General features: G+C 44.4%; 1 protein-coding gene across 5 annotated transcripts in view; it reads left to right on the top strand.

Annotated features, from left to right (window-relative positions):
- tmc5 (transmembrane channel like 5) overlaps positions 1 to 14,724 on the top strand; it is a 16,381-nt gene extending 1,657 nt beyond the window's left edge. For 2 of the 5 annotated variants that reach the window (XM_063221479.1, XM_063221487.1), the window contains exons 5-21: positions 1 to 16; positions 533 to 635; positions 2,439 to 2,520; positions 4,087 to 4,344; positions 4,777 to 4,916; positions 5,080 to 5,224; positions 5,786 to 5,938; positions 7,696 to 7,865; positions 8,116 to 8,191; positions 8,331 to 8,428; positions 8,935 to 9,030; positions 9,179 to 9,254; positions 10,216 to 10,349; positions 10,871 to 11,020; positions 12,049 to 12,127; positions 12,833 to 12,901; positions 13,659 to 14,724. The exon at positions 1 to 16 is cut by the window's left edge and continues 113 nt beyond it. In XM_063221479.1, the coding sequence (XP_063077549.1) occupies positions 1 to 16; positions 533 to 635; positions 2,439 to 2,520; positions 4,087 to 4,344; positions 4,777 to 4,916; positions 5,080 to 5,224; positions 5,786 to 5,938; positions 7,696 to 7,865; positions 8,116 to 8,191; positions 8,331 to 8,428; positions 8,935 to 9,030; positions 9,179 to 9,254; positions 10,216 to 10,349; positions 10,871 to 11,020; positions 12,049 to 12,127; positions 12,833 to 12,901; positions 13,659 to 14,240 (2,427 nt within the window). In that variant the 3' untranslated portion in view covers positions 14,241 to 14,724. The remainder of the gene's footprint in view (positions 17 to 532; positions 636 to 2,438; positions 2,521 to 4,086; positions 4,345 to 4,776; positions 4,917 to 5,079; positions 5,225 to 5,785; positions 5,939 to 7,695; positions 7,866 to 8,115; positions 8,192 to 8,330; positions 8,429 to 8,934; positions 9,031 to 9,178; positions 9,255 to 10,215; positions 10,350 to 10,870; positions 11,021 to 12,048; positions 12,128 to 12,832; positions 12,902 to 13,658) is intronic. The other 3 variants (XR_010038637.1, XM_063221507.1, XM_063221499.1) reach the window with 3 other exon arrangements.
- Positions 14,725 to 18,375: the final 3,651 nt, after the last annotated feature.

Genomic DNA, 18,375 nt, shown 5'->3' with positions numbered 1-18,375 from the left:
ACTCAGCTAGAGAATGGTGATTAGCAGTCCATCTCTCCCAGCTAACTGGAGACATTACACACATAGCATGAGTGCAGATGTTGCCATTGGATTGTACTTGACAGGTGTTAACCGCCCCTTATGATGTACACAATATCACACTATTTAAGTAGTTGTAAAGGATAACATGCAGTACAACTTTTTATAACTCTACCTACTCCATAACACTTAGATTGTAACAACTCCATAATCGCATGGCCATGTTGTGCATTATGAACTCCATAATATGTACAGTTAGCATAACCCCTGGCTGAGTTGTGCATTACCGATTCCACAACACGTACGGTATAACTCCATAACCCATGGCTAATCTATATTGTGCATTATCAACCCCACAACACGTACTGTATGTTATCATAACCCCTGGCCCTGTTGTGCATTATAAACTCCACAAGACGTACATTAACTCCATAACCCCTAACCATGTTGTGCATGATCAATTCCAGAACACGTACTGTATAACTCCTTAACCCCTGGCCGTGTTGTGCATTAGACAGGGCGGAGCTGGTCCGGGACCTGGTGAGGATGCCTCGGAGGACGCGAGCTCAAGCGATCCGATCTCTGGCAGTGAGCTTTGAGGAGAAGAGAGGGATCAGGTACCGTGGGTGTCTAGACTGAAAGCACCGTGAGCAGGCATATTGATCAAAAGTCTGTGTTTGTGTGTCTGCTGCTGCTGCTGAACGTAATGTTTTGGATTCACACCTGATTGCTTCCTAGTTTTTGTTATTCATTACAACACATTAGTTCTTTACCCGAGAGGGAAGTTCTTTTATGTGATGGTAATAATAGATGGGCTGCATCACTTTTGCATCACTATGCAGCACTTTTCTCAAATCACTAGTTATTTCACACATGCACACATACAAACTGCTGTAATACTGGTGTGTTGGAATGAACAATAACAAGAACATTTTAATGATCAGTCTCTGCCTGTCACTGTTTTTATCCACACTTGTCTATTCGTGTGTGTATCTTGTTCTCCTCTCTAATGCCACTGTGTGTGTGTGTGTGTGTGTGTGTGTGTGTGTGTGTGTGTGTGTGTGTGTGTGTGTGTGTGTGTGTGTGTGTGTGTGTGTGTGTGTGTGTGTGTGTGTGTGTGTGTGTGTGTGTTTGTGTTTGTTCTCCTCTCTAATGCCACATTGTGTTGACGTGTGTGTGTGTGTGTGTGTGTGTGTGTGTGTGTGTGTGTGTGTGTGTGTGTGTGTGTGTGTGTGTGTGTGTGTGTGTGTGTTCTGTTCTCTAATGCCACATTTGTGTTGATTGTGTGTGTGTGTGTGCGCGTGTGTGTATGTGTGCTCTCTTCTCTAATGCCATATTGTGTTGACTTGTGTGTGTGTGTGTGTGTGTGTGTGTGTGTGTGTGTGTGTGTGTGTGTGTGTGTGTGTGTGTGTGTGTGTGTGTGTGTGTGTGTGTGTATAGTAGGGCTGTCCCTAACGATTATTTTTCTCCCGATTATTCTATCAACTATTTTTTTCGAATAGTCGCGATTATTATTATTATTTTTTTTGGAAGGCAAAAACTGTGATATGCCACTTAATTTTGACCTGAAAAATAATAGACAAATAAAGCAGAGTGCACCTAGGGCCTATTAGGACAATGATTTCTAAAAAAGGGGAAATTTTATAAATTAGTCACAGACTAATAAATACAGTCCTAATATATCTATTTGTTTCAGTTCAAATCACTTATTCACTTAGCGTATATGCAAAACAATGAGTATAGTATGACATTGGCGCATGGAGAAACTATAGGCCTAGGCCTACATTTCAGCCACTTATATTTTGACAAACAAGGCTACATAAGATTTTACCCATGACATGTGTATATATAATAGTAGTACATTGTCATTTAAATTATAAAAATACAGTAGGCCTACAGTGAATCATTTATGTTTACAACACAGTTTCATTCGTCCCTCATGCAGGGGTCTATGTAATGAAAAAAATAATAAAACAAAATAGGAGCAAAGATAAGAATTTAAGAGCACTGTGAAATTGTTAACGCATAGACATATTGCTCCCAAACCCAAGTTAACTACAACAACTTGACTAGACTTCCTAGACTAGACTTGACTGATCCCTGTCTTTCAAGCACTTGTGGTTTTCTCTATAGGATGTATTTACTCCAGGAGGAAAATGCTAAGGAAATCGTAATTCAAATTTAACAAAAACGGACATCGTTTAAAAAAAAAGAAAAAAAAAAAAAAAAAAAAAAAATTTTTTTTTTTTTTTTTTTTTTTTTGCGCAAATCACGCAATCGACGGTATGTTGAACACGCCGACTTATTTGCGCAATCGACGTAATCGATTACGTCGAATAGTCGGGACAGCCCTAGTTTGTGCTCTCTTCTCTAATGCCACATTGTGTTGAGTTGTTTGTCTGTGTTCCCTGCTGTCACAGGCATCGGGTGCTGGAAGCCAAGCTATCCAAAGACTCTGTGAAGCGCACATGTTGCACAGACTGCTCGGAGCAGGTCTCCTTGGTGAGAGCATGTGGGCCTATTTCCATCATTTGTCAGAGTGCACTAGAGCCCCTGCTCTAAAAGGATTTGTCTTGTTTGAGAGGTAGCTCTCTGCAGACCTCCTGCACGTGTCTGAGAGAGGCAGGTGATGTCTGACAACAGGGAGGGGGGCAAAAGAGCCGACAGGGTGGGGGGGCAAAAGGATCAGTGTGGGGGCCCAGAATCAGGTCCTCATTACATTGTATGTATTGGGTGGGGGAGTCCTTTCAGATGACTTTGTTCTGGGCCCAGTCAAAGCTGTCAGCGGCCTCTTCTGACAGCAACACAGCCTACCCTACCTCTTGATAGACACATGGGCTCAGACACAAGCTCGGATAACTTGGGGGGGAGTAAAAGGATCAAATGGATTTTTCCTTCCCACCCTTTTTCCACACTTAGTTCAGGGAAAAGAGCTCCTCCGATGTCTGATGTGAACACCTTTTAGCAAGGCAAGATTCTGTTCAGATCAGTGTTCACAAAACTTCTAAATTCCAAATTCTAATAGATGAGAGAGGGTGTTGACTACTCAGGGCGAACAGCAGGGGTTCTAGCAAGTCACATTCTAGAGAAATAGAGAGAGGGAAAAGGCACACAAAGACTGCTTCTATGAAAGGCCCGGAGTCATGACTTGAGTTATGCTTTAGAAGTCCAACTTGTCATCAAACAGAAGATATTGCTAGTGCCTGTGGGACTACTGACTTACTTTTATTAACTACAGTATGTGCCAATAATCTGTCAAGCTGGCCCTGTCGTGGCCTAACGGTAACGCACTGGGTTATTACACCGGCGACCCGGGTTCATTTGCGGCCCTGGTTCGATTGCGGCCCGGGTCATTTGCCGTTCCCTCCCTGTCTCTCTCTCCCCACTCATTTCCTGTCTCTCCTCCACTGTCCAGTCAAAAATAAAGGCTAAACAGCCCTTAAAAAAATATGTCTAAGATGTCTATTGTTCATACATGTAGGCTCTTTATTCAGTCAACTAACAGAGTGCTTCAGTGCATTAAGTTTTCACTTTTTTCGACAAAGCAGCAGTTCAGCAATCATGCTACCCCCCAGTCTCTTCCCCGTAGCTTGTAGCATTATGTGCAAGTTGACTGTTTATTAGCGCAGTGGTTTTCAAAGTGTGGGCCGGGGGCCGCAAGGGCATGCTACGGGGGCCGCGGCAGGTTGGCAGGAAAAGTATAACAAAACAAAATGAATAATTGAATACATTTAAGAACCAAATATTCCCATTCGGCATTATAATCATATGCATTGTATATCTCATTAGGGCACTGACTCACAGACCTACTATGGTTGTCATAGGGAGTGCGCAGGAAAACATAGTATGGCACAACCCATGTAAGGGGATCCTTGGCTACAGTCTACCAGTATATGAGGGGCCTTGTCATGGTTAAGTTTTGTAACCCCTCTGGTAGCGCATCTCAACAGATCCCCATGCCCTGCTTCCCTCCCCAGGCTCTCCACCGTAGCTAGTAGCATCCTGTACAAGTTGATTGTTTGTTAGCGCATCTCAACAGATCCCCCATGTCCTGCTTCCCTCCCCCAGGCTCTGCGGCGGTTCTGGGCGAGCCTGTTGTCGTGGTGTGTCCGGATGCAGCTGTGGAACGGGGCCCTGAAAGAGATCGGCGGGCGTTTCGGCACGGCCGTGCTCACCTACTTCGCCTTCCTGAAGTGGCTGCTGATGTTCAACGTCTCTCTTCTACTCTTCAACTTCAGCTTCATCACCGTGCCTGAGATCATACAAGCACACAACACCACCGCCGACAACTCCACATTCAAAGGCCTGGAACTGCTCACCGGCACTGTGAGAGAGCGCGCACGCGCACGCACGCACGCACGCACGCACGCACGCACGCACGCACGCACACACACGCACGCACGCACGCGCACACAAACAACACTGCCGATTCCACCTTCAAGGGCCTCTAGCTACTGACTGACACCCTGACACTGTAAGAAACTCTCTCTCTCTCACACACACACACACACACACACACACACACACACACACACACACACACACACACACACACACACACACACACACACACACACACACACACACACAGTACTACCAACACCCCCTTTGATTGCCTGCTAAGATACTTAGTGAGAGACAACCACACATGGGTTTTGATGTGTGAATGTAGGATTTGTAATCTCTCTCGCTCTCTCGCTTTCTCTCTCTCTCTCTCTCTCTCTCTCTCTCTCTCTCTCTCTCTCTCTCTCTCTGCAGGGTTACTTTGACCAGTCCATTTTCTTCTATGGGGGCTACAATGGGGAGATGATCAAAGTGGGCTCCTATGATATGCAGCTGGCCTATCTCTTCACCATGTTCACTTACATGATGCTCTGTGGCATATCCATCGTCTACCGGTGAGATTTCAAAATTTAAACATAAAGCTACAATCGCAAAATATCAAAATCATTGTTAACTACTAGTTGTTTACCAGAAGTATATATAACTATACTAGCTGTATAGAGAGAGCATGATTTACTCTTGTGCATGATTTACTCTTACCTCCTGTGTTTCCTGCAGCTTGGGTAAGTCCGTGTGGAGGAGCGTGTTTGCCAACAGTCAGATTGGCTACGGAGCATGGCGATTCTTCTGCAGCTGGGACTTCAGCATCCTCAATGAGAAGGCCATCCACAGCTTCCAGAAGAAAATCTTTGTCCAGATCAAGGTAGGATGGAAAACATTCAAAGCGTGTTTGTTTGGGGAATGTGTTCATATTGTGATATTGCCGGTTAGGTATCTTGGCAGGCACCTTGAGAACTTTAAAAAGCAGCATAAACATTTGCCTGTGGGCTTAAAGTATTAAAAAAAAACTGGTGTGTGCTTTACAATGGCTTATGAACTATTGTGTGATATTTTTGCCTAGGCACAGAAAAAAAAACCTTTTTGAGTTTCACTTTTTTGGTCTGACAGTGTTTGTGTCTCTGTATTTGATGTATGTGTCCTCCAGGAGTCCCTGGCAGATTGCACTGAGAGGCCATTGCCGACATATGAGCAGACTGGCATGTGCCTTACACTAGTGAATTATTGTGAATTTTTTGCTTCTGACATATTTCACCTTTTCTGGTCTGAGCAAACCAACTATCGGACCAGAAAAGGCATAGTGTATTATGTGAAAGCTAGTTGACACCTTAATTGCCCTCTGGGGATCAATAAAGTTACTCCACTCCACTCTACTCTACTCTTCTGTACTCTACTGTATGGGGTTTGCTGTGACTGTGTCCTCCAGGAGTCCCTGGCAGACTCAACAGAGAAGCCTGTGCCCACTGCATCAGACCGGCTGAAGAGTCTGGGCCTCCATGCGACCGCCTGGTTCCTCTACATAGCACTCGCCCTCATCTCCTGCACCTCTGTCTACTACCTGGCCACATACAACTTAGAGGTCAGATCTGATACTATTTGTACTGTATATGGAGTCACAACACATAAATAAATTGACAGCAGCCAAGCGGCAAAATGCTGGTAAAATTTCTGTTTGGCTGGTAGAAAAGATCAACTTCCTAGCCACTTTGACCCATTAGGGAGTGTGCATTTGGCTTGTAACATGATAATCTAGCCAAACTAGCCATTTTCGCTAGTGATGAAAAAATAATAATTTGGAGCCCTGCAAGTGTCCATGATGAGGTTATCTGATTAGGTGTAGTGTGCCTAACACACACAATAAACCCCCACCCCCCTTAAAAAATATCTCATACATTGAATGCAATTCCAAGGATGCAGGGACTGGTGGAACTACTGACTACTATTAGAAAGTAGTACATTTCTTTATCCTTGTCTACAGATTCTACAGATAAACACATCAAACTGTTGTGATCATATTTTGTCTGTCATCAATTATGCAGCACTTCACAGCGGTAGCATGTTCTGGCAACCTCCTGACAGCCTTCACTGGGAGGCTCTTTGTTGTTTTCAGATTGATGAGAAAAGACACACACTTACACTCAGGCTGACACGTAGACAGTTTGTATTGCTATTAAAAGCTTAACAAAAAAAGGAAGCCTCGGAGCTCAGGTTGATGAAAAACCTTTGGCTTTGGCCTTTTTCAGTGTCTCCAGTCTATAAATTGTACAAGTATGCTTTAGCCTCTTTCTGTCCTTTCTGTTACCTTTATATTTGGAGGTTTATGCACTAGGCTAAACAGTCTTTTTGACTTAAGGCACAGACATGTACTTTAATTTATCTTATTTTCAGATTGTGAACTTTTGCATTGCAGGGGTGTTGTGCATTGTGCATGAGGACCCAGGTTTGAATTTAGCCTGGGTCTTTTTCCAAACCTACCCCAACTCTCTCTCTCACTCTTTTGCCGTCATCGCTTCATTGTCCTATCAATAAGCACCAGAATATAGATTAGTATTAAAGGGGCACAAGGTAGGATGGCGTTGTTTGTGCGGTGCCCGTGGCATGCCCGTCTCAAAATCTACACCGTAATGAAAAAATGCTGTTGAAATAAACTCGCTATGAGACTGTTTTTCATCACGGAATGCAGTTGAAACAAATCTGAATACAGTATGTAAAGCGATGTTTTCAAATGAAAAGTGTTTCCCACAACACTTGTTTGGACCGCGCTGTCAAAAGTTGCATGAGGGGTTTTTTGACAGCGGAGCGTGGAGGTTGTCGCGAGAGCCATCGTTCACTTACTAATGACTCGTATAAGCATAGGCTGACTCGGAACCGTGATTAATTAAACTTTTAATCCTACCTGGAGCCCCTTTAAAAAAGGCTCTACTGTCTTCTCCTTAGCTAGCAGTGGTCCAATAAAAAAAGCAAAGCTATTGTGATCACCTTTTGACTATCTAAGTTATGCTGCCCTTTCATCATATGTATTCCCAGTAAATTGCGCTTGACAGTCCTTTACAGTGAGCCGGTCTCTATTTCCTTTTTCTTTCCTATTTTTTCTTTTTTTTTGGGGGGGGAGGCATTTTTAGACAGGACAGTTGAAGATGGAGACAGGAAACCAATGGGAGAGAGATATGTGGTTCGAGTGGGAAATGAGCCATGCCGGATTCGAACCTGGGTATTGGAATGTACCCAAGGGTTCAAATTGGCAATGACCTAGACCGGATTCAAACCTAGGTCCCCATGGGCATGCAAGCCCTATGTGGTTGGGGCTTACCGGCGGTCTCTGTTTTCTATGGGCAGATGGTGAAGGAGGCTCTGCACTCCGGAGACCTGAAGTCGGAGGCCTTCTTCCTGCTGCTGCCTCTGCTGGTGTCCTTCATCAACCTGGTGGTGCCCCTGCTCTACGCCCTTCTCTCCCGCATAGAGCACTACGAAAACCTGCGCATCAAGATGTACGCCGGCCTGCTCAGGTGAGACGCCGGCCGGGCAACCCTCCATCAACATACACACACACACACACACACACACACACACACACACACGGTACATCATACACCACATCAGCGGATAACAACTCCGAGAATATATACTGTATATCCGCTGCAAGAGATAAACGCATACAGTACTGCAGAGAATGTTAAGCCGCTCATCTTTTATTCCTGTCTGTTTTTATCGCGCAGACTAGTGGGAATGACTTTCATTTTTCACTTTTCCTTGCAGAGATGTCCTCCTGAAGATGTCTATTCTGGGCATTCTGTGCTACTACTGGTTGACCGATGCTCCCAGCGAAATCCCCGTAGGTGCACTTCTAGACAGGCTGCTGGCATCATTCCTGTCAGATTATATTAAAGCGTGTCTCTCACATGCGTTATGGGATTAATTCTTTCATGTGTTTTTTTTTCTCTCCCCTCTGTGGTGGTGTCCGCTTCCTGTAGTGCTGGGAGTCATTCGTAGGGCAGGATGTATACCGCATGGTCATCACTGACTTCCTCTTCAGTGTGCTGGGATGTGTCTTTGGAGAGTACCTATGCAGGTATACATGCACTTTATACTATACTGGAGCAGCACACTTTATTCTTGGCCCTGTATACTGTGTTTAAAAAATGCTTGATTGTCATTGAAATGGCTCATTTTTAGCGTCAGAAGTCATCGTTCAGCGACGTTTTTTTAGTGTCAGACGTCAGGTGGTACAAACACAACTAATGCCACTCTTTTATAAGTGAATAAACAATTGGTAATTAATGTAAAAGCAATGAATATGCAGTTTAGATTACCCAGTAAAAACCAACAAAAACATTGTATTGTATGAACTTTTGATTCATATACAAGTGCCACTAGCTGCTGTACCACCCTTACGTCTGCTACTAAAAAAACAGCAAATGTCACACTGAAAGCTGTTCTTAAACAACTGGACCATGAAAGTGACTAAAAGACTTAGTGAATGACAGTTGTAATATTGCCTGTATTTATTATTATTGTTATTATTATTATTATTATTATTATTATTATTATTATTATTATTATTATTATTATTCCCAGCTTGATTGGAACCAAGTGTTTGAAAAACCTGAAACCTCCAGAGTTTGACATCACCAGAAATGTTCTGGATCTGATTTACGCTCAGACTCTAGTTTGGTAAGTAGCCTGCCAGTTTCCTCCCATTTGACTTTCAATTTGTCAGATTATGGAGAAGCTGTCTCCGTTTTATTGGATTAAACTCACTCCCTTAATTCAGTTCTGAAGCTAATGCAGGCGGTCACCTTTTTCTCCCCCATGATGACAGGATCGGGGTGTATTTCTCTCCTCTTCTGCCCATCATTCAGATCGTCAAGTTGTTCATCTTATTTTACATGAAGAAGGTAAAACCTCACTTTCAAGGATGTTACAATACCCAGGGTTCCCACTGGTGCTTGAATTCCTTGAAAATGCTTGAATTTCAATTAAGTTTTTTCAATGTTGTGAAAATGCTTGAATTTTTGATGAAGTGCTTGAGAATGCTTGAAATTTGTGTCAAGTCAAACTCGGTAAGCCAAATAACAGAAATAAATTGTTCAGGTACATCAAAAATCTGAGGGAGTGAGATATCAGCTCGGATTTGCCATTCGACACCCTAAAGTTGATTAGAATGCAGGAAATTGCATCTTAAAACACATAATTTTCTGGGGGAGGACCCCCATACCCATTTCTCGCGACTTATTTAAAGGTGCTGGAAAACAGAGAATTTGGTGATTGAAAGTGCTTGAAAAGTGCTTAAATGTGTTTATGAAAAAGGTGTGGGATCCCTGAATAACGTTTAGTGAGTTGGAATTTAGGGGGCTGGAATTTGGAATTTAGATTAAATTATTAGTTCAATTTATTTAGTTCAAACCCTCATGGCTAGTTCCTATGCAATTTGATTTAATTTATCATGAGCCAGGTGTTTCACTAGAATAAGGCATAGATAGAGACCTAGATAGGAAATAAATACCGGTAGCTCCCGTACAAAATGGACCACCCAATGTGTCGTTGTCAGCAAACTGTAGCTTTGCAAACACTCCTGTATAATGGTCTGCAGCTGACTTGGCACGTCTCTCAGTGCACACTAGACTGACAGTCCAAGTACAATCGTAACACGCAGCCATGTGCTGTTGTTACGTTTGGACAAAATTGTGCAGACTGTTTCCAGGAATGCATTGGTATTAGCCAGCAAGCCATCCAGCCATTTAAACATGACATTTGGGCATGTTGACATGCTGAGGGGGATTGTCTGGCTGCTCTTCTCTCTTCACCTCCTCTCCGCTCCGCTCCGCTCCTCTCCTCTCCTCTCCTCTCCTCCGTCAGCTGAGCATAAGTCTGATCCTCCGGCCCTCCACTGGGCCTGGGCTGGCTGCTGAGATGAAGATGGCCTTTGTCGCACTGCTCTTCTTCCCCTCCTACATCGGCTCCCTCTTCATTGTGGGCTACATCATATGGAGGTGCAGTACAGTACCCTCACACAAGTGCCCATGATGAATGCACATACACACTTGCCTTGCATACAATACACTAAGGAATACTGCCTTCTGTCTAAAAATGCATGACTACCAAATATTGAAATTAATGTTTCACATTTTCAAAATACAACACATTATACACTTTGTGTAGTAATTTAAGTACTTGCAGCACTTAAGGTTGTAATTGCAGTACTTAATATTGGAGAGGGTTTAATAGATTATGTAATATAAAAACCCATTTTAGAAGGTAGGTAGACCACTAAACTTTCAGTTACCCTTCACTTAAGTTTCTTGTGCTAAAGTGCTAAACTTTTATGTCTTTTTCAATTCAGTCCTGAAGGTGCAGTGAGTAAAAAGTGGTTACTTCCTTCTCTTCTCTGTTTTCTTGAGTAATATCTCTCTTTCTCTCTCTCTCTCTCTCTCTCTCTCTCTCTCTCTCTCTCTCTCTCTCTCTCTCTCTCTCTCTCTCTCTCTCTCTCTCTCCTGTTCTGTTCTGTTTTCAGATTAAAGCCCTCGGCCACTTGCGGCCCCTTCCAGGGTTTCGAAGTTACCATGGACGCCGTGTCCTCTTGGCTGGAGTCCACCGACATCTCGGCCCACCGGCTCGTCATCCAGGGCCAGCTCCTCCTGCTGCTGGTCTCATCCATCATGCTGTAAGTGTGGAGCGGGCAGCGGACCAGAGGGGGTCCAGGGTCAGTGCCGCCGCGGCTCAGGAAGTTAAAAAGCCTGCCCCATATCTGATCCACCTGGCTTTGAATCAGCTGATAGTAATGAGCACTCATGACAGGTGGATCAGCCCAAACGTCTGCTGCGTCGGAAGGAAAACTTGGCAGGGTTTTTTATGTTTTGAAGCCGATTTACTGTATGTGTCTAGTGTGGACGTTTCATGTCCGTTAGCTATACTGCCGTACAATCTTAGAACGCAGTAACTCTAAAAACGGCAAACTGAGAAAAAAGGCTTCAAAGTTTTCCATATGGCGCGACAACTGTGTTGTCGGTAAATTGGTGGTGACACTTCCTGCTAATGCTTTTTTAGGATAGAAATTTAATGCACACAAAAAAAACCCCAAAAAAACAACATTTATGTGTCTTTTTGCCACAAAAAAACGACTTACTGCGTTCTTGGCTGGTATTACTGCCACAAAATGGAGTTACTGCAGGAGTTACTGCGTTCTTAGCTTGTATTACTGTCTACTCCCAAACCAGTCCCATTGGAACGTGCAGCAGTAACTCGCCGATTTACTGCGTTTTTGTTTAACCTTTTTTGGGTCATTTTTGCACTTTCAAAATGAGTTTTCTCCAAAACGGGACGGCGTTGGACCACCATTTTTGGACACAAGACAATTGAGGTAGTTTAGAACCGATTTCCGATGTAATTTTTTTTTCGACCATTTTGAGTTACTGCGTTCTAGTATTGCACGGCAGTATACATGGGTTCACTGTGTTTGTAAACAGGATATTGTGAGGAGGGTCAAGACGGTGGCAGCCAACCACGTGAGCTATTTTTTTCACGACAGCAGTTTCCAACAATCAGAGGTTGAGTTGTGCGCAGTTTGTTTCGCACAGTCAGGGGAAAACAAAATTTAGAACCCATGTATGTTTTAAGTGCCTTTCATGTTGCCCAGTTAATGTACAGTAATTGAAAGAAAGTGTTTGTTTCTCTTCCTCTTTCTTTCTGCAGCATCATTCTTTGTTTTCTCTGGCAAATAGTTCAGGACAGGAAACATCTCATCATTGCTTTGCGTGAGCAAATCGTCAACGTGAGTGCTCATTTCCACCTCGTCTTTTTCCTCTTTCCTCTCCCCTCCCGCTCCTTCATTCACACACGCCCATCTCCTCTCCTCTACGTCTCTCGTTCCTAGACCTACCCTCCATCAGCCCTTCCCTTCCCCTGATCAGTCAGCCAGAACTTAAAGTGATACTGTCCCAATTTTGGAAATGAGCTTACTTTACACCTCTCCTTGAGTTAAATAATAGGGTTTTACCGTTCTCCTGTACTTTCAACCGTTCTCTGGCTATGGCTGTGCAAATTTTACCTCCATGCTAGCAGTTAACATTGAGTCCAATGAGACCAGCTCGCGGCTAACTGGTCTCATAGGACTCAATGTTAACTGTTAGCTTGGAGGTAAAATGTGCACTGCCATAACTAGAAAACGGCTGGAAGTACAGGAGAAAGGTAAGAGCCTATTATTTAACTCAAGGGGAGGTGTAAAATAAGCTTATTTCCAAAAATGGGACAGTATCACTTTAAAGCAAAAAGATAGATTGATCTTCTCATGAGATTCCCCACTCATTCTCCACTATAATCCTTCCATGTCTTACTACCCTTCTTCTCTTCTCTTCTCTTCTCTTCTCTTCTCTTCTCTTCTCTTCTCTTCTCTTCTCTTCTCTTCTCTTCTCTTCTCTCATTTTCCCCCTCTGCCATCCCTCCTCTTTCTTCTCCTCCTCCTCTCCTCCTCCTCCAGGAGGGGAAAGACAAGGCCTTCCTGTTAGAGAAGCTGCGTACGACCCAGGGACTCTCCCCCAGACCTCAGGTGAGTCTCTCCATCCCTCCTTCTCTCTCTCTCTCTCTCTCTCTCTCTCTCTCTCTCTCTCTCTCTCTCTCTCTCTCTCTCTCTCTTCTTTATTTACTGCAGGCAGATGGGCAAGGCAGGCAGGCCGTTAAAGCCAGCAGGCACTTAACCTTGAGGCCTGCTGAGTTACCGCTTCAAATTGATTTAATGAGAGAGCCTTTTATTAGAGCAGTCAGACAAGGCAGGCAGGCAGTGTTTTGTGCATTGCCAGCTTTGTCTGTCTACCTCCTACTCCACTGCTGTATGGTATGCTTCACAGAGGACTCGCTGCCTGTCGCTGCATTTAACTAAGCTGAAGGGTCGGGTCGGGTAATGTGTCTAATGAGGGCTAATGATTCAGCCATGGGAGTTTTATTTTAAATGCTCTAATTGTGACAGCGGTGCCATCTTCACATGACTCCAGTAAAAGGTGTTACAAAGCTGGATCATTGAGCTGAGTGACTCGTTGAAATCTTTTGAGCAAAAAAACCCAACGTTGTTAATGCAGCATATAAAGGAGTAGAATGGATGTATAATACGCCTCATATCACATATCAGTAGAAACATGAAATGATGATTCATCTAGACACGGAATTACACTGCAGTAATGTGGCTACATAAAGAACAAACCCCTTAGCTTTAGAGCAGAAACACAGGGATGTTTCTCTCCTTTTGTGAGGACGTTTGTTCCTTTCAAACAGCAGTGAAGAAGCACAAAGCCAGGCTGTCTACTTTTCAGGTACGTTTCCTGAACGAGGAGGCTCGGTCTGGCAGAAGGGCCAGTTACAAACCGGCCCAGAACACGCCCGGGCCCCGGGGCCTCAGAAAGGGTAGAGTAGGTCCAGGCAGACCGCTTCTACCACCAGAGATGGCCAACCAAGGGTCCCCCGCCTCCTCCCCAAACGCGCCAGGAGGGCCGCCCTCAACTGGGGCCCTGGTAGACAGCAGACATCCGCAGCAGCAGCAGCAGCAGGCAGCCAGGGCAGAGCAGGCAGCAAGGCCCGATGGCAGGAGCTCAGGGGCGGCCAGCAGCAGGGGCCAGAGCACACACGCCTCTTCCCCAGCGGCGGACACTCCTCGCTCCCCCTTAGCCGATAGCCCTGGAGCGCCCAGGGCCAACCGGGCGGACTGCTGGGTGGAGGACGAGAGGCCTGGTCCTCCCCCTCCGGTGGTTCCTCAGATAGCCTGGGGCAACACCCCCCCCAGATACCCCCGGCGGCTGGAACCTCTCACCCCACGAGGGGGGGCCCAGGCACCTATGCCAGGGGCAGCTCCCAATAACCGCAGGCACACAGATAGGACTCCCAGATCCAACATGTGACAGGAAACTCCATACTGGAGAAAAAAAAACACACGCACACGCACACACACACACACACACACACCAGAAAGGGGAAGGGTCTTGCGGCAGCTTCATGGCATTATTTATTGAGTGCGTAATAATTTTGTTTTTGTTGGCCCAATTTTTTAGGGCTCTTCATTTTCTATGATTTATAATTGAAGTTGATATTTTGTTGGCTCTTTTGTTTTATTATTATGTTCATTTATTTCAATTTTTTCTACTCGTTTTCTCCTTAGGATTGTTTTGATGTTCTGACTTCTTGATTCTTCCAAGTTGGATTAACTGGGTAAATGTTTATTATTACATGTATATAGTCCTACCACTGCTGCCTTGTCATATTTCCTCAATATTGTACAATAAACTGTCATTACACTAAAACTCAGGTGCTGCTCTGATTTACAGTGTCACCACCTTCACCAGTCATTGGGAGAGGAGGAGTAGAAATAAAGTCTGCAGTTGTTCAGTGCGGTGGCTGTTTATTTAATTTTGTCCACTAGGTGGCACTGCATGTCAAACATCTGTATGAAACTGCACTCTCTTGTCAGATGTTCATTACAATGCGCCATCACAGCCGGGACTAACATTGGGTGGGCCTGATACACTAACTTGCAGGGCGTCTAGCTCTACCTTTCCTAGGCGAAATATCAATTGTCTGAGGCAAAGTGAAGGATCACCAATTACATTTAGGATCATGTTGCAAAGTGGAATAATGCCTTTGTTGCAATGGCTTGTCTATATTAACCTCTAAAGATTGTGTATAAAATCCATAGAAGTACTCAGTCAAGAAAAGGAAGGGTCATTCAGCTGACCATTTTTGGCAGATGCGTGGATTAAAAAAAAGAAAATAAATGGGTGTATGTTTGAGAAGATGGTGCTGGGTTGATCAAATTGAATGGTGTAAATATCTTCACTAGGATACAAACAAAATGACAGGCTGAACCAATGTTTGCAAACAGTGATATCCTTATGTAGTTTCTATGCAGTGTTGTGGGTGCGCCTGGAAAGGGTGTGGGGATGACAAAATGCAGCAAGCTTTCAAGAGGAGGCCTATTACACAACTGGGAGATGAATGTTAACAGTTTTTTTTATTGTGAAAAAGTCCTTGTTTCCAGACACTAGGAACTGTACAATCAATAATTTAAAAACAAATGTTCGCTGTTGTTTTCGAAGAATACTTGATCATTTCTCATTGAAGATACACAGCAGCTTAAACCAAAGGAAAACTAGTGTTTACAATTGTTTTTTTTCCATAACATCAATAACACTTCCCTTTATCCAACCCACAGAGGAGAAAAAGAAAAGAAAAATCAGAGATTGCTTGGTCTTCTGCAATATCCTCTGAAAACATTCCTTTCAAGAATCATTCACATCCACCAAAAATAGTTTAACAAGAAAAACAAAGTCTTGAATATATATATATATATATATAACTGGATCAACATTTTTGAGGCGTCATTTTAAAAAACACATTACAAAATTAAAAAATTACGTAGTCGAAACGCTCTTCTCTAGCTACGTCACATAGTTTTGTTGCACCTTTTTATGCTGTGCGTCACAGAAAAATACAAACATCTTTTGCCCTTCCCATCTGACTACTAACTAATATCTAAGGACTCAGCAGATGCCTGTCAGGAGGAACCCTAAGCAGAGAGAATGACACTGTACTTCAAAAACCCAGTTTGTTTTGTCTACTACTGAAAATACAAGCAAAAGGCCTCATGGCACTGGTGACTGGGCTTTAAAGCCACCAAGGTGCCTTGCTGGGCAACCCTAGAACCACACTGGATGGATGGATGGATAGATAGATGGAGGGGAGGGGAGGGTAATGCCACTTGGGGTAACCCTACAACATGATCCACACTCCCCCAAAGGACGCCCTCACTTCTTCCCTTCTCTTGTAGAAGGCGGTGAAAAGTAGCAGTGGGTGGGTGAGTGGATAGCTTATTGAGTGGACATTGAGGAAAAGCAAGGTGCACTAAACTGCACTGACTGTACTAATGCGCGCGCGTGTGTGGGAGCGAGTGAGCGGAGTAGAGCGGGGAGAAAAGGGCGGTGTGTCAAAGTAAAAAGTACGCACACTGCCAAAGGCGCTCCACCATTCCGCCTCCGGGCCTCGGAGGCTTCATCTGGCGGGCCTTGCCTTGCCTTGCACCGCAGGCTGGGCTGGATCCCTGAGATTGAGGGAGGAGAGGGAGAGGGAAAAGATGAGAGCAATAGCTTTGCAGCCTTTAAAAAAAAAAAAAGTAGGGGGCTGGCGTTGAGGTGAGGGGGAGGAGAAGGAGGAGAGGAAGGGAGCCCGAAAGCATCTGATTGATGAAGGAAAGCTCGGGAGACGTGAAAGGAGCATCCATTATTCATCCGCCATGAATCATCGTGCCCCGAGGAACCGCACCACCGAGCCACTGAGCTGCTCACACACTTTACACAGGGAGAGGAAGAGTGGAGGGAGAGAAAGTAAGAGGGAGAGTGGAGGGAGAGAGTACTGAAAACAGGTGGAGCAAAATGAAGAGAAAGTAAGAAAGCGACAGCTTGATAGGGCTAAAGAGGGAGGCCAAAAGAGAGTTGAGAGGAACGTGGTGAAATTACAACAGGGTGCAAGAGCAAGCCTCTCGCATCTCTCCTCTCTCCCCCTCCGTAGGATTTTCTTTCCCCTCCTTTGATTGAGATGTGAAAGAGCCAGGAGAATCACATTAGCGTGTAAAAACTATACATTATTACCAACCCCCCTCTCGCCTGTTATCTGCTGGTTATGTGAAAATACAATATAGTAGGCTTCACAGCATTGTTGTGCTCTGAAATGGGAATCCAGGGAATGCTAACTGCTTTTCCTACTTGCTGACTTCTCTCTTAGACATGAATGTCGAATGTGCATTTGATTCATCCATCCCTCCCATTTGTTGTTGCTTTTTTTTCCATTCAATCCACTTTGGCACAATCACACCTTCATCCTCCAGACACCATGCGTTTATTTGTGTGTGCAACAAGTCAGGCTTCTATCTGATTAATCTAAAATGCCTTTTGAGAATTAAAAGAAAGAAAGAAAGAAAGAACGAACCCCACAAGGCTATGTATGTAACACTGAATGTGAATGCATCTGGTTATGGGAAGTAGCATCTCTGGGGGAATAAGGTATGTTTTGGAGAGGAAAATGGGTGGAGGAATATACTGGTTTAAACCACCGCAGTATCACTGAATGCTGTGTGAGAGCTAGGCCTTGCAGACTTGGGTGGGCACTGGGTGGGTAAAAGCCCAGCGCTGTGCAGGGGAAAAAAACAAGACTGCAGACTGCGTCAGCTCAGTTGCGCTTGCTAATGTGTGGCTAGTGGCTAGGGAAGGGTTTGGCACAAGCAGGCAGATATACAGCCAGGGGAGGATAGGACAAAAATAATATGAACACAACAGGAAAGGGTGGCTCTAGTCTTTTTTTTTCTTTTTCTCGTTTAAAAAACAAAAAAAAAACATACACGTTATGTGGATAAAAGCATAAATGGTGTATTTGTGAAGTGGGGTTTGGGATAGGGGCAGGTGAAAGGGTATGAAGCAGCAGAATATTTCATGTGAACTGAACTAACTGACCCTTTAGTGCACAAAATTCACCCATGTCAAATGGAGAGATGACAGTTTGCATAAAATAAAAATAACAAAAAAGGAAAGAAAAAAAAAGGTGAAGCAAATCTGCCAGAACAATCCCCCTGAGAAATGCAGGATGTACTCCAGAAAATGAGAGACTCTCCATCAGACTGAAACAGAACGCACCCGCCATCAGAGTGGGTCTTCAGGATGAGTGGATCATCACCGGACCTCACTGCAGCTTGGTGCCTTTCCAGCAAGGACGGGAAGAAGCGCACTAACCAGAAAAGCTGTCATAGCCCCACCATGCACACACGCACGCACGCACCCACACCCACACCCCATCCCCTTCAGACACAGAAATGCTGAGTGGTGCTCTCCGCAAGCCAACAAAGATCCGTCTTATTTAAAAAAAAAAAAAACTGGGCAGACACCAAATGCTGCCCATCCGATCCCTCCCTCCCTCCCTGTTCCCCTTTCCCAAATTCTGACTCGCAAGGGTAAAAAATAGAGCCTCTGCTGTTGTCAAAGAGTTCATAGTGTG

Source organism: Engraulis encrasicolus, chromosome 2 (genome assembly GCF_034702125.1).
Source record: "Engraulis encrasicolus isolate BLACKSEA-1 chromosome 2, IST_EnEncr_1.0, whole genome shotgun sequence".
In the NCBI taxonomy this organism is placed as follows: domain Eukaryota; kingdom Metazoa; phylum Chordata; class Actinopteri; order Clupeiformes; family Engraulidae; genus Engraulis; species Engraulis encrasicolus.
This window is presented reverse-complemented; position numbering and strand designations above follow the sequence as displayed.